General features: G+C 35.5%; 5 protein-coding genes and 1 non-coding gene across 13 annotated transcripts; 1 reads left to right on the plus strand and 5 right to left on the minus strand.

Annotated features, from left to right (window-relative positions):
• Window positions 1–307: 307 nt before the first annotated feature.
• LOC102610316 (probable disease resistance protein At5g63020) lies at window positions 308–3,469 on the minus strand. The gene is made up of 2 exons (XM_006465387.4): window positions 751–3,469; window positions 308–578 (listed from the first exon to the last, which is right to left on the minus strand). Exon 1 carries the CDS (start codon window positions 3,418–3,420, stop codon window positions 763–765), a length of 2,658 nt encoding a protein of 885 aa, XP_006465450.2. The 5' UTR covers window positions 3,421–3,469; the 3' UTR covers window positions 308–578; window positions 751–762.
• A 3,707-nt stretch (window positions 3,470–7,176) lies between these two features.
• On the minus strand, window positions 7,177–9,642 carry LOC127898772 (receptor kinase-like protein Xa21). The gene has a single exon (XM_052431261.1). The coding sequence runs from the start codon at window positions 9,214–9,216 to the stop codon at window positions 7,177–7,179; it is 2,040 nt and encodes a 679-aa protein (XP_052287221.1). The 5' UTR covers window positions 9,217–9,642.
• LOC102609597 (leucine-rich repeat receptor-like serine/threonine-protein kinase BAM2) lies at window positions 9,271–10,428 on the minus strand. The gene is made up of 2 exons (XM_052431262.1): window positions 9,741–10,428; window positions 9,271–9,662 (listed from the first exon to the last, which is right to left on the minus strand). The coding sequence occupies exons 1-2, from the start codon at window positions 10,426–10,428 to the stop codon at window positions 9,271–9,273; spliced, it is 1,080 nt and encodes a 359-aa protein (XP_052287222.1).
• A 962-nt stretch (window positions 10,429–11,390) lies between these two features.
• On the minus strand, window positions 11,391–18,647 carry LOC102609595 (centromere protein C). Of its 3 annotated transcripts, none has more exons than XM_006465386.4 (14): window positions 18,221–18,647; window positions 17,820–18,025; window positions 17,643–17,731; window positions 17,454–17,553; window positions 17,150–17,382; window positions 16,142–16,926; window positions 15,938–16,040; window positions 15,565–15,735; window positions 15,205–15,375; window positions 14,834–15,001; window positions 14,547–14,632; window positions 13,383–13,491; window positions 13,192–13,299; window positions 11,391–11,749 (listed from the first exon to the last, which is right to left on the minus strand). In XM_006465386.4, exons 1-14 carry the CDS (start codon window positions 18,368–18,370, stop codon window positions 11,622–11,624), a joined length of 2,607 nt encoding a protein of 868 aa, XP_006465449.2. In that variant the 5' UTR covers window positions 18,371–18,647; the 3' UTR covers window positions 11,391–11,621. The 3 variants fall into 3 exon arrangements, with proteins under 3 accessions (XP_006465449.2, XP_006465448.2, XP_006465447.2); XM_006465385.4 differs by having other exon boundaries at window positions 15,938–16,034; window positions 16,142–16,932; window positions 18,221–18,645; XM_006465384.4 differs by having other exon boundaries at window positions 16,142–16,932; window positions 18,221–18,645.
• A 95-nt stretch (window positions 18,648–18,742) lies between these two features.
• TRNAS-AGA (transfer RNA serine (anticodon AGA)) lies at window positions 18,743–18,824 on the minus strand. Its single transcript has one exon. It is a non-coding gene; the product is annotated as a tRNA-Ser (tRNA).
• Window positions 18,825–18,901: 77 nt separating this feature from the next.
• LOC102609129 (DNA-repair protein XRCC1) lies at window positions 18,902–23,239 on the plus strand. 6 transcript variants are annotated; one of them, XM_006465382.4, is made up of 9 exons: window positions 18,941–18,979; window positions 19,567–19,602; window positions 19,731–20,002; window positions 20,086–20,274; window positions 20,467–20,578; window positions 20,902–20,978; window positions 21,175–21,285; window positions 21,809–21,895; window positions 22,710–23,239. In XM_006465382.4, exons 3-9 carry the CDS (start codon window positions 19,760–19,762, stop codon window positions 23,022–23,024), a joined length of 1,134 nt encoding a protein of 377 aa, XP_006465445.3. In that variant the 5' UTR covers window positions 18,941–18,979; window positions 19,567–19,602; window positions 19,731–19,759; the 3' UTR covers window positions 23,025–23,239. The 6 variants fall into 6 exon arrangements, with proteins under 6 accessions (XP_052300289.1, XP_024957524.2, XP_006465445.3 ...); XM_052444330.1 differs by having other exon boundaries at window positions 18,942–19,017; XM_052444329.1 differs by lacking the exon at window positions 19,567–19,602 and having other exon boundaries at window positions 18,902–19,017.
• Window positions 23,240–25,099: the final 1,860 nt, after the last annotated feature.

Genomic DNA, 25,099 nt, shown 5'->3' on the forward strand with positions numbered 1-25,099 from the left:
CCTAACCCATCTTATAGATTATCAATCTCAAATGTAGAGCACTATTAGAGCAGACTTGGTCCCTTAATAGCTGACAACTGAAGTCATCATTTGGAGGCCAAATGCAAGTGGCGAGAAGCATCTGAGCGGTCAAGTGTTCTTGAAAGCATTTGAGAGAAATTTATTTCCTTCAAAGTATTTGAGAGAGACTGATTTATGAAATCAAGGAAGTCTTTATGACTATATTCATTTGAGCAAATTTTGTGAACGAATTCTTCGATTTGGCAACTCCCGAAAGAAAACAATTCTTGGAATGGGAAACAAACCATGATCAACACTTCTAGTTCATAGGATACAAAGTCCATGCCATGTCAAAACCAGTGGACAAGAAGAAGCACAAACAGAGATTGGAGTGTCAGGTTTTGTACAATCCTGAAGAGTACAACATGAACACTTTTCATGCCCAACACCCTACGATTGTAAATACTAGAAACATTATGACACACGCTGTAAACACAATACAACAAGCATTGCCAACTCTTGTTGATTCAGCCATCAAATTCAGCATCAAGTACTCGTATGATAACGCCATCCACTGTCTACAAAAGATTTTTTGGAACGATTAATCAAAGAGAAAAGAAATATCTGTTCACAATATCATCAAAAGCGTAACCATATATTATAGGAATGAATTGAGCTATGAAGCTGGAAATCAGGCAGTTCAAGAAAACAAATGAGAATAGTAGATTAAGATAGTACTTTTAAACGTACCCTGTATTCAGATTAACGCTTCACATTCATCTCTTGGAATTTCACAGTGAAGACATCCTTGGTGGCTTCATCCTCCCACTCCAACTGGTTCCACCACTCTGCACTTGCTCGTACCGAAATTAAACTTCTCCTTGCGCTCTCCGAGTTAAATGGGAGTTTCTTCAAACTTGGGCAGCCAGTTATAGATAGAGTTTGGAGTGAAGGAAAGGCCATCGTTCCGCTACATATGCTCCTCAGGGTTGGTAGCCCATCAAGATCAACCGCCATAAGATTTGAGAAATAGTTGCGACTTTCTGAAGAACCAGAAGCATAGGTACCTACTATTTCTTCCAAGGAGTGACAGTTACTCAAAGAAAGAAACTGAAGGCTTGGAACGTGTACGAGGCACGTCAAGTTTTGTATATCTGGACACAAAATGATAGATAGACGACGAAGAGCAGAAAATGAAGGACGATTATTCAATCCCTGATCAATATTAAGCCTCTTCATAAAACCACACTTTATGCGAAGTATCTCAAGGTGCGACAGCATTAGTCCTAACTCGAGTGACAGGAGCTCCGAAGACTCTATTGTTAGTCTTCTGATGCATCTTTGTAGCTTGGGGGAGTTCAGAAGTTTATCGACAGCTTCGGTAGAAAATAAGGTGAGACTCAAGTCATTCAAGTGTTCCAAGCAATTCAACTCATCTAAGATGGCTGTTTCATTAAAAAGTGGATCTATCAACTCAACAAGTTCGGTCGAGAAACAGCTGAACACTTGTAACGATGAAAGACTTGAAATCACTCCTTCTGGAATAGATAGATGACATTGTATACCGTCTAAAAGTAGAACCTTCAGTTTTATCAAACGCTTGATCGCAGTCGGCAAACATCCTATACTTGTGTTTGAAAGATTAAGATGGTGCAAGTTTTTCAATCGTCCAATCTCCTCGGGCAACTGATTTAAGTCAAGATTATATGACAAGTCCAAAACTTCCAACGCATCCATAGAATCAAAGAATCTACTTGGAATTGGAAGTGTATGCAGCATAGTAAGCCTAGCAAGCAAAGTTCGCACCTGAGGACATGAAGGTGCTTCAACGAGAGCCAAAAAGTCGATGCTAGAACCCCACAGCGACAATCTTACAGCCTCATGCCATCCGTCAAAGCTGTTAATTGATTCAATATTTGATCCAGTATTATTTTGCAGTACTAGAGTCTTGTTATCGTTTTCAGAAGCCAACTCCAAGGCCATATCGCGTATCAAGTTGTGCATCTTGACAGAATCCTCAGAATTCTCGCCCCTCTCTAGTAGACATGCAAGTTTCAAACTTTCAATAATATATTCTCCTTGATCTCGAGGAGAAATTCCATTCAAGAATCCCTCCCCAGTCCAAAGTTGAATAAGTTCATCTTTTGTAATATTATGTTCCTCTGGAAATAAGGCACAGTATAGGAAACAAGTTTTGAATATGTCCTCCCTCAAGCTGTCATAGCTAAACCTCAAAATAGGAAAGACAGAATTTCCCATACCTGCAAATTTGAATGGATATCTTTGTAATTCACCGACTGCATACCGCCATTGAGTAGGGCCCATTCTACTAGCCATGGCATGGCCAATGGTAACCAGAGCAAGCGGCAAACCTCTGCATTCTTCCACCACAGTTTGTGCAAGGTTTGAAATCTCAAAATGGGAACTGTAAACATCTTCCCCCACTTTGTACCGGAACAAATCTAGGGCCGCCTCCGGGGACAAACATTCCACTCTAAATCTTCTACGAGCTCCCATCTCACCGCATACTTCTTCCGACCGGGTTGTAAATACTATTTTGGACCCTGTTTGGCTGCTGTCATCAAGAAGATCAGAAACTCCAACTTTTGAGAGATCTAATCGTTCCCATACGTCGTCTAATAGCAACACAAACTTCTTCCCTCTTAAGTTGCTCAAGATTTCATTTGCTCTTCCATCCTCATCTTTGCCTATCCACATTTGATCCGGGATCTCGAATCTTCTGAGTATACTTTCTTGGATTTTCTCCAAGTTGGCATCTCTGGACACCTTAACCCAAATCACCAAATCAAAATCGTGCCCTGTATCTCGAAACTTATTGTTAAGCTTCTTTAGAAGGGTGGTCTTCCCGACACCACCCATTCCGTACAACCCGATCACCTTCTCATTATGATCTTCAATGCATCTCCAAACTTCACTGATAATGGAGTCCAAGCCAACAGTCTTCCCTATTGGCCTCTCCTCCACGGGAGCTCGTGGTGGCCTTTCAGCAATAACAGCAAAATGCCCTCGACCTATTAACTCTTCCACAGCAACAATCTTCTCACTGGCTTCTTTTCCCAACTTGTCTCTGGAGCACCAGGTTCCAGGAAAACATGTTTTCCTCAAACAAGTTTTCTGGATCTCTTCATCACCTCTCTGTAAAATGCCATCCACTTCTCGGAGCATGAATTGCGCGCTTTCCAGCCAGCCATTCACTTCGTGTCTAGGCCTGGAACGCTGCTCCACCGCTAGATCAACCCTTGCTTCCACATCTCTGGTGATGTTTTCAAGATCACGCCTTGCTTCTCTCAAAGAATTGAGACTGTCCGTAAGACCACAGACGTAACCACAATGTTTGCTGATCACACCACACAATGGACATACAAGATAGTCCATGATTGGATTGATCAAAATCTCCATAATAGTCTCGTAGGACGAGAAATTCAGAATACAGAGGGGATGAGCTGCATATGGGAGATGCTTATTTCTAATCAGTAAAGTCAGCAAGAGCTGTTTTAAAGAAACGACAGAATTTTTATTTCATTAATCTTCTCTGAAAGGTGCTCGTCCAAGTGTGTCGCGGCATAACTGGATGATTTATGTTTGTCGAGTTGTATAATGACGACATTTGTTCAATCATTAGTATTCAACTCATCCTCTAAGAAAAAAAACTAGACCTGTGACCTGATGAAATATTTATTCATTTCACTAATCCTTTTTTTTTTGGGTGCACTTCACCAGTAGGAGCCATGAGGGAAGGTTCATTAATATAAATGAAAATTTGATTACTCGAAATAATAATTTGAAGGTACATTCCATGATTAATTTGTACAAGACAAGGCAAGATTTTAAAAGGATGTCAAGATTTTTTTTTTTTAAAAAAAGAAAGTAGGCTTTTCATTAAATCAACCTAAATAACAAATTCTTCACATTGAAGATTGAATAAGCTCATTACATTGCCACAAACTGCGAGGATTTGATATGTGAATTGATTGTAAGACATGGGCAATCCCGTGAAAAGGCGAAGACTTGTCCACACACCCTACATGCCTCACGTAAAACTATCATTTTAAAAATAACACTTTAAAAAAAATTAATGTATTGCTTATTTACTTTGATACTTAATTGGGATATTCATTGATGGGATATCTTATATTTTATTTATTAAGTAGATTATAAAAATAATAGTTAATAATTAATAATAAAATTAATTAACAGTATATACATAATACTAAATAATTGATGACACATCAATAAATATTCTAATTAAATATTCAAACTTAATAAACATAGTATTATTCTTTAAAATACCATCTCAACAAGTAAAGAAAAAAATTGATGATGATGAAAGCATGGCTGTTTTCAAGAAATTAATTGCTTGAAATACGGTCCAATCCTGGGCTGCTAGACCGCCTAACTCCAGTCGAAATTCTCCTGTGTATTAAGTAATTAATGTGTGGTGATTTACTATTCAGTTGAAGGATATATAATAATTTCTACCCACTTTTTTATATATGGTTTGTTTAGCATTGAGATGTTGGAGTTTGAAAACATGCTGTAATAGTAAAATAAAAGTCTACTCTATACCATAAATGTGAATTTTAAATAATTCTTTTACAAGACTAGTAAAGGTAATATAAGGTTTTTATAAAACACAACCTTCTGATAAAATCTCCTTAGTTTAAAAGCCATAACAACAAATGTTTAACAAACACCTTTCTATTATTATAATTTTTAAGTTATAGCTCCCCAACAATAACACTAAATAGACTCTCTCTCTTTTTTTGGTAGTTATCTTATTAGTACCAAATAAAGATTTTGCTCATTAGCGCATTTATTAGTGATTATCTAGAAAGTGGTTCCAGAAAAAAAAAATCAACATTAAGATTACAAATACCTCTTGCGACTAAGAACCTTAATTTTCTAAATACGCATGGAATTGAGTAGAGAATCAAATATGAATTTATTTAGCAACTTCTGTAATTGAAAACAAAGATAGATGTTGAAGATATATGCAAAGCACCATAGAGATTCAAGTTTACTGAATATAAAACAAAATACATGTCAATGTACAAAGGAACAATCCAATCACAAGACAGAACACCAACTGAGCTTTATCAAGGTTTTACATATTCTCTTTATCGTGGTACAGTGCATGAACATTTTTTACACCCAGTGCACTAGGAAAATTTATGACCCAACGTGATTTTGCACAAGTCTTGTTACTGTTTTCAGAGGCTAACTCCAGAGCCACATCATGAATCAAGAAGCTATGTATCTTAACAAAATCTTCAGAATATTCAACCCTTTCTAGTAGACATGCAAGTATCAAACTTTCAATAATGTATTCTCCTTCAGCTAGAAAACAGTTTCAAACTTTCAAGATTCCATGTGCTCTTTCAAACTTTCAATACCTAGGATTTTTAAGTATCCAACCCAAAAGACTAATCTATTGGATGGAATGACCTATCTCCAAGTATCTTCCATTTATTAGCCAATGTGAAATACAACTCAACAATCCTTGTCTTTTTCTTTCCAAATTCTAATTTTTTAAGTCATTTATTTGCACACTTCGTATGTAGGCCCTCACTTGCACGTCTGTTCTGATGTTTTCAAGTTCATGCTCTGCGTCCTTAAAATCCTGAGATTATCTATAATATTAAAGGGTGTAAACCCAATGTTTTGCGATCAAACTACACATTGAAGTTGCAGTATTGTCCACGATTGGCCCATTACACTGTTCATTGTAAATTTCGGGAAATCACAGGAAGAAAAATTCAGAATGCAAAGCTATGCCTTTGGAGATGTCATTTCTCTAGTTAAATTCAGTAAGATCGGCTTTAAAATTAATTTTGACTTTTGAGAATGGCATAATTTTGATTTTTGTACTCTTTTTGAAAGGATGCTCGTCCCAATGGTTGATTGCCGGCTCAATAGAATTATAAACTCTACGAGAATGGCATAATTTTGATTTTTGTACTCTTTTTGAAAGGATGCTCATCCCAATGGTTGATTGCCGGCTCAATAGAATTATAAACTCTACAACTTGTTCTTATTTTAATGTCGTGGTCCGAATCTCGTTTAGAGGCTTAAACCAAATTTGTAGAATTTGTAATTTATGCCACTATTAATTAAATCTAAGAATACATATTTATGCAACTACTAATATTGTAATTTCATAAAAGTTTCATAAAAGGACCCCAATTACGAATGCTACAAGCTTCTGACATAATCGTTTGCGTCATCTTTTGAAGGAAAAAAAAAATGTTTTTGTCGTAACATCTTGGTAACACTCATTAGTACTGTAGTTTGATCTTCTTAATTTTGGGTTTAGAGTCATGAAATTGAAAGTATATAATTATAAATAAGAAAAATGAAGAAGATGCATGAAAAGGTAAAAGTCGTTGACAGGTGAGGGTGATCAGGGTCAGTTTTTGAATTTAACTTATAGTGCGTTGAAGTAAAAACTTCAACCCTAACCCTAACTTATATCTCTCACAAGGTAAAAAAGGGGAAAAAAACACTCATATAACAAGCTAATTAACTAAACAAAAATGATACAGGTTTGATTATAATAAAATAAGTGAGGTATTGAAATAAGTCTATTTACCATAAGCAGAGAAGAAACTACATCTCAAATGAAAGGAGTTTTCATTACATAAGGATTAAAATAAGTAAAATTACAACTGATGTACACAGAGACTTATTCTCCCTCCATTTTAATATTCTCAAACAATGCGTCTCTAATCTTTTTGAGCCTGGTTACAATTTCTTTTGTGTTGATCCTCATTTCAGGTGCTTCGCTTGTACAGTTCATAGCCAAACTCAAGACAAATGAGACACATTGTTCTTTTGCAGCAAAATATTTGTCTTCTCTTGTTAGTAGATTTGTGTCAACAACATTCATCACTGATATGGGTAACAAGTCATTAACCCAATTTTTTAAGCTCATCTCTTCACAAAATATTTCGCATGTGGGTTTCTTCTTTGTAAATATATCTATTAAAGTAATGCCATAGCTGTACACATCACTTTTTGGTGATACTTGTCCTTCTCTTCCATACTCTACAGATCACACATCAGTTTTGTTAACAGACGAATCATTAGTATTATAATATTTTGATAAGAAGATTAGGCAAAACCAATAATATAATTTTAAATGAAAAAAAAAAGAAATTAATTTAGAACAACCCACAAACCTGGTGCCATATAACCTATTGTGCCGAGTGTTTGTGTTCTCATGGATTCCTCTCCATTCAAGAGCTTTGCAATGCCAAAATCACTCAAATGTGCAACCATGTCATCATCTAATAATATATTGCTAGGCTTTATGTCACAATGAACCACAGGATTTGAATAACCAAAGTGGAGATATTCCAGAGCTAATGCAACATCAATCATTATGCTCAATCTCTGAAAAATATCCAAGCTGCGGTTACTTGAATACAAACACTTCTCCAAGGATCCATTAGCCATATATTCTAACACCAGTGCTTTAAAATTACCATTTGAACAACTACTGATGATTTTCACGAGATTTCGATGACGTACACTTTTCAGCACTTCACATTCAGCATCAAAACTTTTCAATGCTCCATCAAATTGCAAGTGAAACACCTTTATTGCAACCTCCATCCCATCTAGAAATCTGCCTTTGTAAACCGTACCAAAACTTCCAATTCCAATCAGGCTTTTTTCACTGAAGTGATCTGTTGCTAGTAAAAGTTCTCGGTATGAGAATCTTCTCCACATTGCTTGAGGTGACATATTTACTTCAATATTTGATAGCTCTGTGTTTCCTTTACGATATCTGGTGATCAACCCAATTCCAAGAGCTAGTAAGATCGCTATTATGAACACACTCAAAGGTAAAACCACACCTAGGAGAATAACATTTTTGCTTGATTTTTGATGAGGGCTACTTTTGCACAATGGGACTTGCAGATGAGGTGAACCGCACAACAAATCATTCCCCATAAATGATTGTGCTGAGAAATTTGCAAAAGATCCTCCACTAGGAATCTCTCCTTCTAATCTATTGAAAGAGAGATTTAGATCTTTGAGGTACACGAGTTTTTCTAAGGATATAGGAATAACACCGGAGAGGTTATTAACAGATAAATCCAAGGATTCCAAACTTGTCAACGCACCAAATGATTCAGGGATGGGGCCGTGTAATCTATTGTTTTCTAAGGAAAGAAGTTGCAGGTTTGTTAGGCCTCCGATTGTGGTTGGAATGTCACCGGTTAAATAATTCCTTGACAAATTTATTTCTACCACAACTTTCATATTTCCAATGTCTAATGGAAGAGACCCATTCAAAGAATTTGATGAAAAGTCAAAGCTCAAGATGTTGTTAAGGTTCCAGAAAGTAGAGGGTATGAAAGAAGATAACTCATTGGAACCCAGAGAGAGATTCCTCAAAGAATTCAAATTACCAAAGCATGCAGGGATTGGTCCAGAAAGCTTGTTGTGGTCCACGTGAAGCTCAGATAGCCTAACCAACTGACAAAGATCATCTGGGATTGGTCCTTCTAATTTATTATTTTCAAGGCCTAAACCTTGGAGTGTATTTAGTCGGCCGACTGTAATTGGAATTGATCCGCTCAATTGATTGTTTCCTAAATGTAAGGTTATCAAGTTGACCAGATTGCCAATCTCTTTTGGAATGTTACCGCGGATTTTGCAGTTCTGCAAGTAGATTTCTTCCAGAGTAATTGGAAGACTACCTATGGAACTTGGAAGAACGCCGTTAAGTGGATTTTCTGCCAAAACTATGTATTTTAAACTGCTGGAATTTGCCAAAGAGGAGAGAAAGCTCAATTCGGGAGTTGAAGATGTCAAGTAGTTATAACCTAAGCCAAGATGCTCTAGGTTTCTTAAATTGACAAGTGTGTCGGGAATAAACCCTGAGAAGGAGTTACCTGTCAACTCTAGAAGAAAGAGCTTAGAGGCATTGAAGATGAAACCTGGAATTCTCCCGCTTAAGTTATTGAGCCCCAAGTTGAGTCTCTCGATATTTGGAAGTCCGATCAGGTTTTTGCTTGATGATGGAAGGCTTCCTGAGAGAGTATTATTCAAAAGGCTGAGTGCTTTCAAAGTTGACATGTTGAAGATTGTATTTGGGACATCACCAACAAGGTGGTTCTCATCAATCCCCAAAATCTCTACATTAGGAAGATTACCAATTTCATGTGGTATCTCGCCTGTAAACATGTCAGCAACAAGCAACACTTACGAAATCATATCACGCTCTTTATTTTGGTTAAACTATTGGAGAGTGGTTTCTAAGTACGTACCTATCAAGTTGTTAAAGCTAAGATACAGTTTCTTGAGAGAGGTCAAGTTCCCAATATCTCTGGGTATGCTTCCGGTGAGTTGATTTAATGACAATGAAACAACTGAAAGATCTTTACATTGCCACAAATTGTGTGGTATTGAACCAGTGAAGTGATTATTAGTCATGTAGAATCTTTGAAGAAGAGGAATACGTTGGCACAAGTCATCACGGAAGCTACCCGTCAGGCTATTGTTTGAAAAATCCAATTCCAATAAAGAAGTAAGATTGAAGATGGATGATGGAATAGTGCCTGTTAAAAAGCTTTGTGGTAGTGATAGCCACTCTAATTCTGCAAGATTCCCCAGGTCTTGAGGAATTTCTCCTGCGTATTAATTAAGCAATTTATGTGTAAGTGATTTCACTATTCAGCTAGAATTATAGTGGACATTTATACACCTACCTTGAAGTTTGTTATAGCCAAGATATAACTCCGTAAGCTTGGTCAAGTTGCCAATTTCTTTTGGTATGGCTCCTGTGAAATCATTGATCGACAAAGATAACATTTGCAGCTGTTTGCAGTTTGATAAAGTTGATGGTATTTGGCCATGAAAATTGTTTGCGGACAAGGCAAGGGATTTTAGGAAAGGAAGATAACTGAAAATATTTGCAGGCAGTTCACCAGATAGACTGTTGTAATTACAATCAATAGCTCGTATTGAAGACATGTTGGAAATAATGAAAGACGGGAAAGAACCGGAGAGCTGGTTGTCACCCAAGATCAGTATTTTCAGTGTAGAAATGCTGAAGATGGAAGAAGGTATGGTACCCGAAAACTGGTTATGACTGAGATCAAGTGTTTGAAGTGAAGATAAATTTCCAACTTGAGAAGAGATGGTGCCTGTGAGGCCAAAATAAGAAATATTTAAGGCTGTGACCCTGTGGGTACTAACATCGCAAGTGATGCCTATCCAGCTGCAAACAGAAGTAATTGAGGTCCAGTTTTTGGCCAAAAGATTGCTAGGATCACTAGTTATACGAGCTTTCAGAGCAAGAAGAGCTTGTTGGTCTGTGGTATTAATGTTGTTTGCTGCTGCTATAACCAAGGAAATATGCAGATAATGGAAATAGAAAATGGCACTTCGCTCCATGAGAGACAGAGAGAGAGAGTATAGATTTACACAAGGACACAAGGGTGCTGAAGCCTATAAGTATATATAAATAATGAAACCCATAATTTCTAAGAAGCTGCAAAATGAAAATATGTGAGCAAAAGAATAGAAGAAGAAAATTAAACAAGGACTTCAGTCAAGATTTTCCACGTTTATGTATTAGTTAATTGGTCTTAAAGATAGTTTCATTAACGTCTTAATCGCTGGACTGTTTTTTATTTTAACGATGATTATCATTCCATTTGTACCTTACAGAGAATTCCCGCTTCTCCCATTTAATTAGTTCTCAATTGTAAAAATGAAGTGATCGTTTTGTCTTTTGGTATCAAATTTCATAAAACCAGCTGTTAGTCATCCCCAATTTAATTCGTTCACCTGTGTAATTTATGTTGTATTGAGATCGTAAGACAAATACTCCACTCCAGAATTACATGCAGTCATTTTAAGGAATTGCTTTATACTTATTCTCTGTTCCTTAAAGTCAATTGCGTATGTCTCAAGCTGCTCAAATAAAATAAGTTTGTGCAGTAACATCTTGGTGAATACTATATGGTGTAGGTTGTAACTTTTTAATTTTTCAGTTTTAGCCTTTAGGGTCATGAAATGACATCATTAAGAAAAATGAAGAAGATGAAAGATGAAAGATGAAAGAGGTTAACAGGTGCAGAAAGATAATCAGGATAAGATTGGGAAATCTAAAAGGTGTATGAAGTGAAAATTCAATTCTTACATCTTTTAAAATGAGAAGAGTTTCAAAAAGAAAATGTGAGGGGCTTTGACCTCTATAGACTTTCAAGGATAAGGCGATGAATTCTCTCTGCCTTAAAAATAATGACGAGCTCATCACAAAGCATTGGGAAAAGGAAAAAGAAATACAGAGTTTGCTTGAATTTGTTTTGTATTATTTTAGCAAAAGCCGAATAAAATGGGGACACAAGGCAAGTAAAAACGATCTATGTGCATAAAAATAAAAAGTTGTTGGTATTACAAGCCTATGTTTTCAATTTAGAACTCAAACCATAACCCTTAAATTTCCCTACTTTGTAAACCCTTTGTTGCTGACTAAATATGCCGAATCAGACAACTAGTGTTGCATGGAGATCATGCAAAGGATACTACACAAATTCGTACATTAAAGTATTCCACTCGGCCGCGGACACAGAATCACTATCTCAAAACCTAGCAGCTAGTTCAACTAAATCTTTGTATTCATCAGAGACGAAAGACTTCACTTTGATGCCAGGTTTTCCATCTGCATTTCCTGGAGATTCATACTTTATCCCTATTACTGTCGTCAAACCTGTAACAAAATACAAGCCACTGATCAATCTGCTTCACGACAGAACATCAAATCAAGACATCTTCCTTGGTGGTATTTCTTCCTATAGTAATTGATTTTTACAAAAGAGGCTCTAAAGAAAAATGTTGCAAAAATTTTTGCAACTCATCCAGAAACTTACTACACTTCTTTAAAATTTTAAACACCTTTTCAGCACTTTAGCAACTTTTCAGCCCAACCAACTCTTACTAATCAATCAATATATTTCAATGGACAAGTCCAAGTAAAGTGCATGGTAAACAAAATTGTTTTACAAACATTGACAAATTCATTTGCAATATGGCAAATCTATCTGGTACAACTTATTTGTTATAAATATGAACTGTTATTTAGGTCACAGCAATTATACAAACTTACTCATAAAAGCACCAATGTCTGCTATCTATATGTGTGTGCAAGCACTTTAGTTTACAATTTTCTTCTGAAGATAATATAATAAGCTTTATTCTTTCAAGCAAAAATGATCCCGTGGCCTTAAAATTGGATCAAGCATCAATTCATCAGAACAGATGGCTGACAAATGATTAAATTCTACACTCTATAGACACAAGATGAATGCACTTCCATTTTTAACAAAAAATATATCAGTATATGACATGACTCCGCAAACAGAACACTTAAAGGAGCTCCCGAAGATTTGTTTCTCCGGAGTACCACAAGCAAGCATGACTTCCAATTTCTACAAAACTTTATGGCATGGAAATTTAAAATCAAATAAATATCTTTATGGCTTTAGGTTAGTCAATACCAGTTTGGTCACTATGATTTAGGAAAGCGTAATGCTTTTCACAACCCTTTAACATCCTGGTATCACACCATTTTTGTAATCATAGTTCTATTGTTAGTAAAGATTACATAAAAGGCCAATATGAATTTACTTAAACTAAAATGTCTTTACAACTCATGTATCGGAATTATTTTCAATCCTAATATATGATATAACTATTTTTTTTGATAAAATCAAAATAATTTTGAAACAATGAAGAAATAAATTATCTGATAACAATAATTTTAGTATGAAAAAGTATGTTTACAAAATTTATTCTAAATGATAGAGAAATTTAATTAAAATTCTATTGCAATTTTATGTCCTTTTTTGCAATTTCAAAAAGAATGATACATAAAGATGACAAGTGGGGTTTCTCAAAGAGTTTAAAAAGGGCGTTATAAGCTCTACTCCTTAGGAAAGCGTAATGCTTCCAGCTCAGAGTTCTTTAGTATGGGAACCTTAAATGATAAAGACTTTGAGACATCTAAACTGCTATAAAATTTTCATTTAGGAAAACCAAAAACATTCTAACCATGAGTCATCTATTAATTTCAGGGAACAAATTTCTAAAAGTATCTCCTTTGATACTAGATACAGTCACTTTATAACAAATTCCACATGAGAAAATACTTACTCTCATGTACGCGTCCATATAAAAATCTTTCTCCTTTCCAATATTCTAGGGGTCTTGACCTTATCCTGGTGCTTCTTCTAACTCCAGATTCCCATGATGTACCAGAAGCTAGAAAAACAAAATATAAATAATTATTCAAATACTACTGCAAATTTTGGTGATGCATTCTAAAACCTAGTGTGAGTAAAGACCTGCAAGGCTTTGCCTACGAGTGGCAACTTCACGTTTGCCTTTTATGCGTGCATGTGATATTATTTTACTTCGCTTGTCTGATGGCTCCCTGGTTGATCTTTCAACTTCCTGCAGCAAAATGAAAAGAAATTTTCACTTATTTTTATTTCACTTCTAAAGTTTGTAAACCACAAATGACAGCACCTACATATCCAAAAAAATTAACATTAAAAGCATACTGAACTTTCTATTTCCTATAAGAATTTACAGCATATTTATTTTCAAACACTAGCCCAGATACTCAATGGCTATTAAGAAAATCAACTGAATCAATCATGCTCAACTGGTCAAATACTCTTCCAAGTCATTTAACAGCATTGTAGGCGTTTGTCACATTAAACCCATTAACCAGATACAGTATTTTTTCTAAATGTTTTAGTTACTTCATTCAGTTTACATAGCAAGCCATTTGCTTGACCAACCTGACAGTCCAGACAGTAATTACCTTTTAGCTAGTGCATGAATATCATTCTAGATCAAGCCATGACCAATATATTAAAAATTCGTTAGTTAAACTACCCAAGAGTATCAGTGATTTCTTATTGCCAGTTATAACCTGAAATCATGACAACCAACAGCGGTCAAGAATCTGACTACATGCTGAATGAAATGGCAAACATACACACCTCACTCATTTATACTTTGCCCAATCCATTACCCAGTAGTCGTCTTTATAGCCACAATTAGAAATGTTCAAGTGCAAATGTATCCTAGAAAGTGGAGAGTAGGCAGTATTGAACCTTTTTTCTTTTTTTTTGGCTTTTCAACTCACTAATTTAAAAATTGTTCATATATATGTTTTGTCAATTTTAAAGCAATATTAACAATATTATCTCAATAAATTAATAATGTTATGCAGCATATATGTGAAACTGGGAATAAATAAATAATAGAAAAGGTTGTAGATTCATAGCTCTGCTACAAAGCTCTTATTCCTGAATACCCAAATATCATGTCAATACTGCAGAAATTGTAATATAGTATAACTCTCAAATGATAGATTCCAAACACCAGAAAAATGGAAAATATAGTCAAATGCAAAAAGATGGCAAATTATACGCTAGATTATGCTTTTCTTTCCCTTTTATTTCAGTTAGCATAGAGTTACAAGCAATTGGAATTACCTCATTATACTGTTGTGGACCAGCATCTGCAGTTTTGGCAGGTACATCAATTGTACAGTCGTCAACCACATCTCGGCTTGTTTGATCTGTCGAGGAAAGTAAGAATGAAAACGAAATTGATAACAGGAAAAGCGAATCCCTAGAAGCCAAAAAGAATCCCCTCGATTCCTCAGAATTGGGTGGGGGGTAAAATCAAGAGTTGTAATCCAGGTTATTGATTATTGAATAATTGCATCCCAACCCACAAGAGTATCTCATAAACCTCAGGCAAAGAAGAATAATCTTACCTAATACAGTTTGAGCGCTGTTCAATGTTTTGGCAGGAGAGTCCTCCATGTTGAGATCGTGTTGTACAGAATTAACTTCATTATGATGAGGTCCTTGAGGACCAGTGTCTGCAGTTTTTGCAGGCCCATCAGTTGCAATGTCTTCAGCCACATCACTGCTTGTTTGATCTGTTGGGGAAAAGTAAGAATGGAAGGAAATTGAGAACAGGAGAAGTTATTCCCTAGGGAACCGAAAGGAATGCCCTATACCCCAGAGAATTGGGTGGAGGGTAAAATCAAGGGTTGGAATGCATGTTATAAACTATTCAATAATTCCATTCCAAACCCACAAGAGTACCTCATAAAGGTTAAGCAAAGAAGAATAATCCTACCCAATTCAGTTCGAGTGCTGTTCAATTTTTGTGCGGTAGTGTCCTCCATGTTGAGCTCGGGTTGTACAAAATTTACCTCATTATGCTGTTGTAGTCCTTCTGGACCTGTGACTGCAGGCTTAGAGGGCCCATCAATTTCATGGTCTTCAACCACATCATGGCTTGTTTTATCTGTAGAGGAAAAGTAAGAATTTAAAAAAAAAAAAGAGCACAGGGAAAGCAATTCCCTGGGAGCCATGAGGAATCCCCTGTACACACGACAGGTAAAATCAAGGCTTGTAATGCTTGCTATAAACTATTGAATAATTGCATCCCAAACCCTCAGGAGTATTTCATAAAGGTTAAGAAGAATGGTCCTACCGAATTCAGTTTGAGTGCTGTTCAATTTTTCTGCGGTAGAGTCCTCCATGCTGAGATCGGGTTGTACAGAATTAACCTCATTATGCTGTTGTAGTCCTTCTGAACCAGCATCTGCAGTTTTAGAGGGCCCATCAATTGTGTAATCTTCAACCACATCTCGGCTTGCTGGATCTGTGGAGGAAAAGCACAAATGGAAAAAAAAAAATGAGCACAGGGAAAGCAATTACCATGGAGCCATAAGGAATCCCTATATTCCTAAGAATTGGGTCAAGGAAAATTAAGGGTTTTAACATACGTTTTCGAGTATTCAATAATTGCACCCCAAACCTAAAGGAGTTTCTCATAAAGCTCAATCAAAGAAGAGTAATCCTACCCAATTCATTTTGAGTGCTCTTCAATTTTTTGGCAGTAGAGTCCCCCAGGTTGAGATCTTCTAGTATAGGATCTACAGCTTCCAGCACATCTTTCACCTGTATCTTGTCATGACATCTCACAGGATAACATTCAGTATCACAACTTAATCAAAACAGTTAAAAAAAAAAAGAAAAATATTAACCAATTCAAAAGAAAAAATCACCTTGTCGTTGAGTTCTGTCTGTTCATTTGTCTGAACACCTGTATTAGCAACAGGCCTACCTGAAGTCTCACTTACAACCTTGTTATGCAAACAACTGACTCCAACACTATCCACAACATCAGCTAGAAATCCATTTGAGGCAACATCAACACCAGAATCAAGTCTACTCAGATTATCATTTACAGTTTTTTCAGATGAACAAGTAGCATTTCCCATATCCACCACAGGTAAACTTGCAGCGACATCTGCAATGCCATTTCCTTCTATCATTGGAGACTTCAACTTGGGAGAAATGGTCAACTCCTTTTCCATATTAACCTCATCAATTTGTTTTCCAGGATTTGCAAAAGGAGAAGCATTTCTTGCTGGTGACTGATCAATATCATGAGCAGAAAATGCATCAAGCGACAAATTTGACTGCAAGATGTGCTTCTTCAAAGCTATTATGGAACCTAGAGGACTCCTCGGTGGAGTTGGAGAAGAAAGACAATGAACAGAACTTTCAGCAGACTTACGCTTCTTTGGTGTTCTGCTGCTCATTCCTTTTACCAGATTTTGTATGTCTGATAATGGATTTCTATGCTTTGGCACATCTGCTCGTGAGGCTTTCAAATCAATCCTTCGGGCAACATGCAAGTCAGGGAGGCATAATTTCCCCAGAACAATGGGTTTGATCTGCAATTGCTCCTGTAAAAGAGCGACTGCCCCATCCTCATCAAGTTCCTCATCCTCGCCTGTAACCAATTCATCCAGAAGTTCACTAACCCGCTTTTCTTTCTTTGTTTCTGAACCTACACATATTATCATTACTCATGCCATAAGGATCAAATAATCAGGTCCAAACAGGCAAAATAAGTAAATCAAATAGCACATTAGGCTAAACTGTTGAAGGAGTGATAGGAGAACATCGAGAAGGAAGAGACAGACAGAGAGAGAGAGAACAGCAGTTTCAGGTGAGCAGATCAACCTTTTTTTCTATAAATAAATTCATTAAATTCTTTCACTCACCCACTAATTCTGATTCTTGTAATTCAGCATCACCTAACTCCATTTCTTGAGATCCAACACTTGCATGGGCTGTTTCTTCTTGCACATTATAATTAGAATCACTAAGAATGTTCTCTTCGAAGGTTCCTTGCGATGCAACAATTGCTTTGGTTCTTTCGTGTTTAACATTTTCAAAGATTTCTTGAGAGGAAATATCATTTGAATAGCGATGCTTGTATGTCACTGACCTCCTCCTGAGAAATGATTTTATTACACTATGTTCTATAACCAAAAAGAGTTCCTAAATTAAACAAGCTGAAAATACCCCAATATTCCTTGTCGTCGAGGTCGTGGAGCCATGGATGGATTTAGCTTACTCCAGTCCGTAACACCACCAGTCTGTTTCTCTATTTCTCTTTTTGCATCTGCACCAAAGTTAAAACCTGGTGAAAACTAAGTCCACAAAATTATGGTAGTGCGAAATTTTAGGAGGTATAAACAAAGGCAAACTTACTCTCAAATTTTTCATAAGCCATGAAGAACTCTTCCGGGTCTTTCAGTTTATCAATGTTGAAACTAGGTTCCAATTTCACAGTTGGCTGACTGTCAAATGGCGACATATCATCATTCAACTAATATTCAGTATCCAAATTATTTCTAAACAAACTTGACACCAACTACAAGCTTATACCTCGACTTAGGCTTCAAAGAAAACCGAGCCCGCTTACGACCTAAGCCAGGCCTTCGTTCTTGGGGGTTATCAGTAACCTTTGCAGCAGCAACATTATTTTGGTCCTTCAAAGTTACAGAGCTCGGAATTTCACATCTAGAAATTCCTGAACTACTATGTACAATAGCTCTCCCCTGCTCTAAAAGCTCATTTGGACTTTGTAGGGGCTGAAATGCAGAAAAATTGAACTACAATCACTTTCTTGTAACTTGACTAAAATTGATTTCGCTCGGACTAATGTACCTTTTTCAGCTTAAAGTAAAAATTACTACTAACAGCAACTAAACACAACCCTAACAAGTCGAGCTAAAATTAATTTCAAAATCAAATTAGAAAAACAAAAAAAAATGAAAAAGAAGTACCACTGATTTGAGCAAATTACTGGCGCTTTGAAGATCGTTGGGATCAAGCGGCCGAGGAGCGATACCAACCGTCGCGAGGGTTCGCGGAAACAGCATTAGACCCGAGAAGCCCTCCAGCGGATCATCCAGGTTGGAGGTCCGGGTCGGCATTTAGTTTTTGGTTCGGCGAATTGAGAGTTTAGAGTTTCAAATGTTTGAGAAAATTCTTGAGAGAGAGAGAGAGAAGAACGGTGGAATTCGAAAAGAGGGAGCGAGCGGGAGACGATGAGAAGAGTGGTAACTTTTTCCCCCCTGGTTGGGAGACTGGTCGTGCGAATCGTTTAAAACAGCTAAAACGACATCGTTTAGCGAGAGTTAATTTTAGTTTAAAATAGCCGGAAAAAGGGCATCGTCCGGACAGTTATTTTCTTAGAACTGAAAGGGTTTCGTTTTAGCGAGAGTTTAACTTTCGTTTAATACGGCTGAACAAAACGGCATCGTTTGAATAGGGCTTACTTTCTTAAAACTAAACGGAAAGAAAAGCGTGAACGGCAGGATTCGAACCTGCGCGGGCAGAGCCCACATGATTTCTAGTCATGCCCGATAACCACTCCGGCACGTCCACGAGGCTGATTTGGAAGTTCCTACTAAATTAATTTATCTTATATCACTGACTTCCTTTAGTGTGATCAGCGTAAAACCCAAATTCTAAAACAATTGCGTCGAAATTCGAATCTTAAGAGAGAGGGGGAGGGGAAAAAAAAAAAAAAAGAAAGGCAGGCAAATTTTTTTAAAAAAAAATTTCGTTGTTTAACGGTGTAAGTAATTTAGCTGAGGAGATTAATCTTATTTTTCAGATATTAGGTCAATGATAAACATGCATGCGATTCGAATTTTAATTTTTTTTTTCACTCGTTCTTTTGATGATTTGTTAGTGTTATTACGTTGATAATTTGAACGCGTAATGTAATTTTCCTGCTAGTGCTGATGATTATTGATTATTGTGGAATTTATAATTGAAAGTGCAGGAGTGGATTGGTGAGTCAATGTGAAGTAGTTTTTTTTTTTTTTTTCTCTTTTGGCAGAGCAAATATTGTTTCTGGAAAGCAGTTAAACTGCTTTCTAATTCCGTGTCTAATGTGTTTTCAGAATGAATATTCTAAAAAAAAAAAAATTGGCACTTATTTCAAAAAAAGTAGTGAAATGAAGATGTGTAATTGGATTTATATTTATTGCTGTGTTGGGAGCATGGAATCAGAATCTTGGAATTGGAAATTGAAACTGCAAATGCTATAGTTAATAATTTTGCACGAGCAAGCTTCATGTTAAATTGCACTAACTCTAGTTCATACCATGCATGTTTTCAGTTTATTATAGGTGGAATACCCATGCTGATCTTTATGGTATGTTTATTGCATCAGAAATTTAATTAAAGTACCTTTGAGATAGAGTTTTTGTGTTAATGTTAAATTGGGATGGAGATTTCTGATTCATAGCTTAGTCCAATAACCATCTTTGGTGTACTTTTTAGGAACAAGTGTACTGAACTCTGAGTTTGATATGTCTGATTCAAATACAAGTTCAGGTAATGGTAATAATAAGACCCAAAAGCGAAATCTTCCTTCATGGATGACTTCAAGTGAGAATGAGAGTAACTCTCATGGAAAGAAACCAACTGATACTGATGAAAATGAAGAGTACCAAAAAGATGAGAAAACCAAGCAAGCTAAAGGGCGTGATAAAGCACATAATGGCAGTAGCCTTGCTTCCAGTTTGCGTGCCAACAACTTTTCCAAACTTCTGGTATTGTTAGATTTGCTAATTTGTGTGCTCTTCTGTGGAAGTTTTATAAATTGGAACTGGTATTGTAATCTTTATTTGGACAGGAAGGAGTCGTCTTTGTATTATCTGGGTTTGTTAATCCGGAGAGAAGTACATTGAGGTCTCGGGCTATTGAAATGGGAGCAAATTATCAAGCTGATTGGAACTCAAATTGCACACTCTTGGTTTGCGCTTTTCCAAATACCCCAAAGTTTCGGCAGGTTGAGGCAGATTGTGGTACAATTGTTTCAAAGGTCTGTGTTCTGTTATTTAATTTGATGTAGGTGTCTATGCAAACTTGAAATTTATTACTTGTGAGATATCAGTTTTTGATCAATTCTTGAAAGGAAGTCACAGATCATCAACAGCGGCATTTTGTGTCTTGGTTACTTTCTTTTTGTCTGTTGGCATTCTTTAAATGCCTAAATCTTGTTTGCATTCCTCAGGAATGGATATTAGAATGTTATAACCAGAAGAAGCTTGTTGATATTGATAGTTACCTCATGCATGCGGGGAAGCCATGGCGGAAAGGCTATATTTCCCATAAAACTAGCCAAGGTAATCTAAGTATGGCATACATTACAAATAAAATCCAGAGTGGAGACTATAACCTTGATGATATAGCCTTGTACGATTTTTTTTTTTTTCAATCAGTGTTATATGAAAATGGTTACTTGACTTTTTGTAGGCTGAATTTTATACACTGCCATCAAAACCCGTAAAACCATATACTTAACAACCCTGGTTCCTTTACACAAGACGCTGAAAGCCCGTCTTGAAGTTCAATTACTGCAGACAATGTGTCTTGCTTTGATATATTTTCCTTTTAGCATTTTGGTCTGCATTGAACTCAATGTTCTGAATTCAAAGAGTGCTTGCAGAAGGATCCCCACCTAGAAAATGTCCGAAGGTTGAAAAACAATCGCCATCCAGGCCAGCTTCCTTCACATCCTCCAAGGTTAATATTTCATTTTACATGTTTGCTTGGGAAGATCTGTTTAGCTCTTTCTTTTAATCATAGTGGCATGAAATTAGTAATCTCTTCCCTGAGTTTAAGAATCTATCATAGTTATAAGGATTCATGCCGCAAATGTGTTTGCAGTTGCTCATTATTTACCAATTTTGATCTATTTCATGTGTCATATGTTGAGCAGAGTAAGGCTTCTAATCCATCTAAAGAGAAATTTTCTCCCTCTGAACTTAAGAAATGGGCTGCCGATGATTTGAAAAAGACCATATCATGGCTAGAGAGTCAAGAGGAAAAGGTGATTAGCACTTGCTGGTACTTTTATTTACTGAGAAATTGATCCATTCACAGAATCTATTTCTTTTGCTCATCTTTTGATTCTTGTACGGTCTCTTTCTGATATTTTATCATAAATTTTACGATAGTTTAGAAATGTAACTATCGTTTGAATGAGAGCTTGTCCAAATTTGTTGAAGTTGGTTCATCGTAATTTTTTCGTATCCATGATTTTTAAATTTTGAACATGACCATATCATGGCTAGAGTCAAGAGGGTGATTGGCATTTCTTAACTTTTCCCAAAAAATTATAACATGCTCTGGTCATATTGATAGTACGTTTCTGTCTGTTATAAGAAAATCGACATTTGAACAAAGCATTTTTAAACTTCTATGAGATAGGATATGAAGAATGATTTTCTCATTTATTTTTAGCATTGTTTTGGTCGAATTGTGTTAAATTGCATGAGATATCTTGCATACCTAATAAGTGTATGAGACTAATTCTTCTTTTTCATCAATCTGATTTATTTCTTTCTTCACAGCCGGAGCAAAGTGAAATAAAACAAATAGCTGCTGAAGGAATCCTAACTTGTTTGCAAGATGCCATAGATTCTCTTGAACAGAATCAGGTATAGTTTTTTAATAAATGAGTTATGCTCTTTTGAATGTGCAGGAAGTTCTCTGTAATTTATCCCCTTTTAGATTGAATGCTTTCTGTGAACATGGATATTTTCCCTCTTCACAATCCAATTTAAACCAAAGCGGTTAGTTGTTGCTTATTGACAATTGGCAAGAAATATGCAATCAGCTTTCAACATCATTGATCCTTTTTACTGTGATTTAATAACTATATTAGCATTGTTTCAATGGACATCTGAGCAGGATGTTCCTCACATATGATGCACCTAATATGTTCACAGTTTTTGTACGGCGTGCATAATGTTTACCTAGTGCTTGTATTGCTATTCTGTCCATTATTAGTGTAGTGTTTTCCATTATCATGAGACAACATATTATTTTCAAAATAGATGCACAAGGAGTTGCTTACACTATCTGCTAGCAGGCCTGTAGTCTTTTGAAACTTATTTTCTGTAATGTTTGGTGCTGAAGTACTGATTTTAGTCTGTAATCATGCTTACCCATATAACATAGCTAAGTTTCTTAGAGTTCAACCGGCTCACTAGTTGATCATCTTGACCTAAAGTAAGTCTGGTTGTGATAGACTCATTGAAACCACCGTGTAATACATTTTTATATAGATTCTAATGTTGATTCCCATACATGAGACTTGCCAGAAGTTAAACTAGATCCCCACTCCTTTTCTTTAGAGACAACATTTTTCAGTTACCGCTTTAGGTAGCAAAAAATGCTTAATGGATAATATCTTTTACAAATGACATGCTGTTTCTATCAAATTTACTTTTATTTTTATCTGATGCTCAGGATATTCAGCAAATAACAGAGCAGTGGCAATGTGTCCCTCGTGTGGTCGAGGAGCTTGCTAAGCTTGAGGGCACTAAAAAGGTTCCAGCTTCACCTTCAAAAAAAGATCTCTGCAAACGGGCTAAGGCCTGCAAGAAAATATACGAAGAGGAATTAGGCAAGTTGGACAATGAGACTCGAGAAAAGACTACTCAAAGGGCCAAGGATGGAAGAAACAAAGCGACCTCAAGTGATGCAGCTGGTTATGACAGTGAAGAAACAATTGAAATGACAGAGGAAGAAATAGATCTTGCCTACAAAAGTATTACTTCTTAAAACTTTTACTAATAACGGCCGAATCTCTGTTTATAGCCGACACGAGCTTTGATGCTGATCTAACTTCATTGTAAGTGAATGTTTTTCATGCATTTGCAATAGATTTGCAAAAAAATACAAAAATGTCACCGGTCAGCTATTTCAGAGGTTGTTCAGGTTACACTCGAGGTCATTTTTGGGAGCAAATGAAAAGTTTTAGTTTCAAGTGTTCTATATTTTTGGGCTTCCGTATTGCTTCTCCTGTTTTTTAAGGTTGAAGGAGAAAGAAAACTTAAAGGGCTTTGTATTCGCTAACAAGTTGGTTGATTTACCGTGGGAACAACAGGTTCTTTGCTTGAATTAAAAGTGATCAGATGCTTTTGTTATTCAATCAAAGCACATGGTTTGAAAATTATCTATGTAATTTTGAGGGGATTATGAGATAAAGTAAACCAATTACTAATAGTATAACTAAACAAAGATGGAATAAACTTTGATTGCAACTTAGACCATTACATTCCCTTTTAACCATACCTACTCCATTTTGTTTTCAAATTTGGATTCCATGCTGATCTAAGTTAAGCTGATCTTTCTTCAAAAATAATAATAATAATAAATCTAATGATAAAAAATAATAATAATAATCTATGTGTGCATTTTACCATTAATTGTGGTAAAATGATTAAATTTTATTTTTTGTGTTTGTGTGTTTGTACTGTTATCTAATACAAACCAATCAATTTGATACGAAGATCAATACACAACTGTGACGAGTATTGAATCCATTTTAACAAGCAAAATAATAATAATGGATTCTTTGGAACAAATGCAAAAACTTTCAAAATTAATAATGATCACTTGAATTTAAGTACATTAAATTTGAAATAAATGCTAATGGTTGCATAGGCCATAAATTATGCCTTATTTGAGATAGAGATGCACACAATGCATTAAAGTGAATGTACGATGACCATAGATTTCACTAGGTAGGAATTCATAATTAAATTTATTATTAGAAAATATATTATTTTTGAGGAACTATTTTGAATAACTTTTTTTTTCTTAATATATGAATAGGTGAAAAATCGTGCAAAAACATATATATTACAAACGATTAACTCTGAAGCGTATGAACAATGATTAGTGAGTCACTGATTAGAAATGGAAAATCCTTTAGTTTGGTCATTGTTATTTCTAGAGGTTATTTTATGGAAATAATTGAAGAATAGTGACGTCATATAATATAGAAATTTGGATTCAAATGTTATTAACCATTTTGCTTTAAAAAATTAAAAAAAAAACTTATTAAACAATAAAAGCAAGATTTTAACATAGCATAACATGAGAGTTCAAACTCCTGTTTAGCTAGGATAAAATTGAAAAAGAAATTGTAGATAAAAAAATCAACAGCATTGAAAAAGGAATCGTAGATAAAAAATCAATTATAAATTAATATTTATCTTTAGTTTTTGTCATACTAAACATATAAAAAAATAAAAAATACTAGGGCTTTAGATGTTAGGGCAAACAATTACCCAACGATTTCTACTTTTCTACTTGCAAAATAGTAAAAATTATAATAAAAAAGTGTCCAATAGCTAGCATCTCAAATTAATGACGTGATAAAATAAATGAAAAGCGGAAAAAAAAAAGATCTTAAAATAGAATAGTTTGCTTGAGAAACCCAAGTCAAGCCAATTACACAAACACCCCTGCACGTAAAGTCACATTGAACCAAATTTGCATCCATTTCCTTCAGCTGTTAAAATCAGTTCGTCAAATTATTTCCATTTTTATTATTATTACTACTTTAGTGCAGACATTTTTTTTTTTTTTTTTGTATTACACAATTCAATACTAGAGATATTTTACCATCACGAAGTTATTCGATCAATCGATATTATTTTTATTATGGTATGGTGCAAAATATTACTTCTATATCTTGAAGAAATTTATTCTTAAATAAAATAAAATAAAATACTACACTCTTATTAAAGAGAAATTATAATGATTCAAATTCATTTTTTTTATTCGTTACGAGCAAGTGAGTCTTTTAACATCGGGTTACAGAACCTAACAGCTTTTAGGGCACACAT

This window comes from Citrus sinensis, chromosome 7 (genome assembly GCF_022201045.2).
Source record: "Citrus sinensis cultivar Valencia sweet orange chromosome 7, DVS_A1.0, whole genome shotgun sequence".
Lineage (NCBI taxonomy): Eukaryota > Viridiplantae > Streptophyta > Magnoliopsida > Sapindales > Rutaceae > Citrus > Citrus sinensis.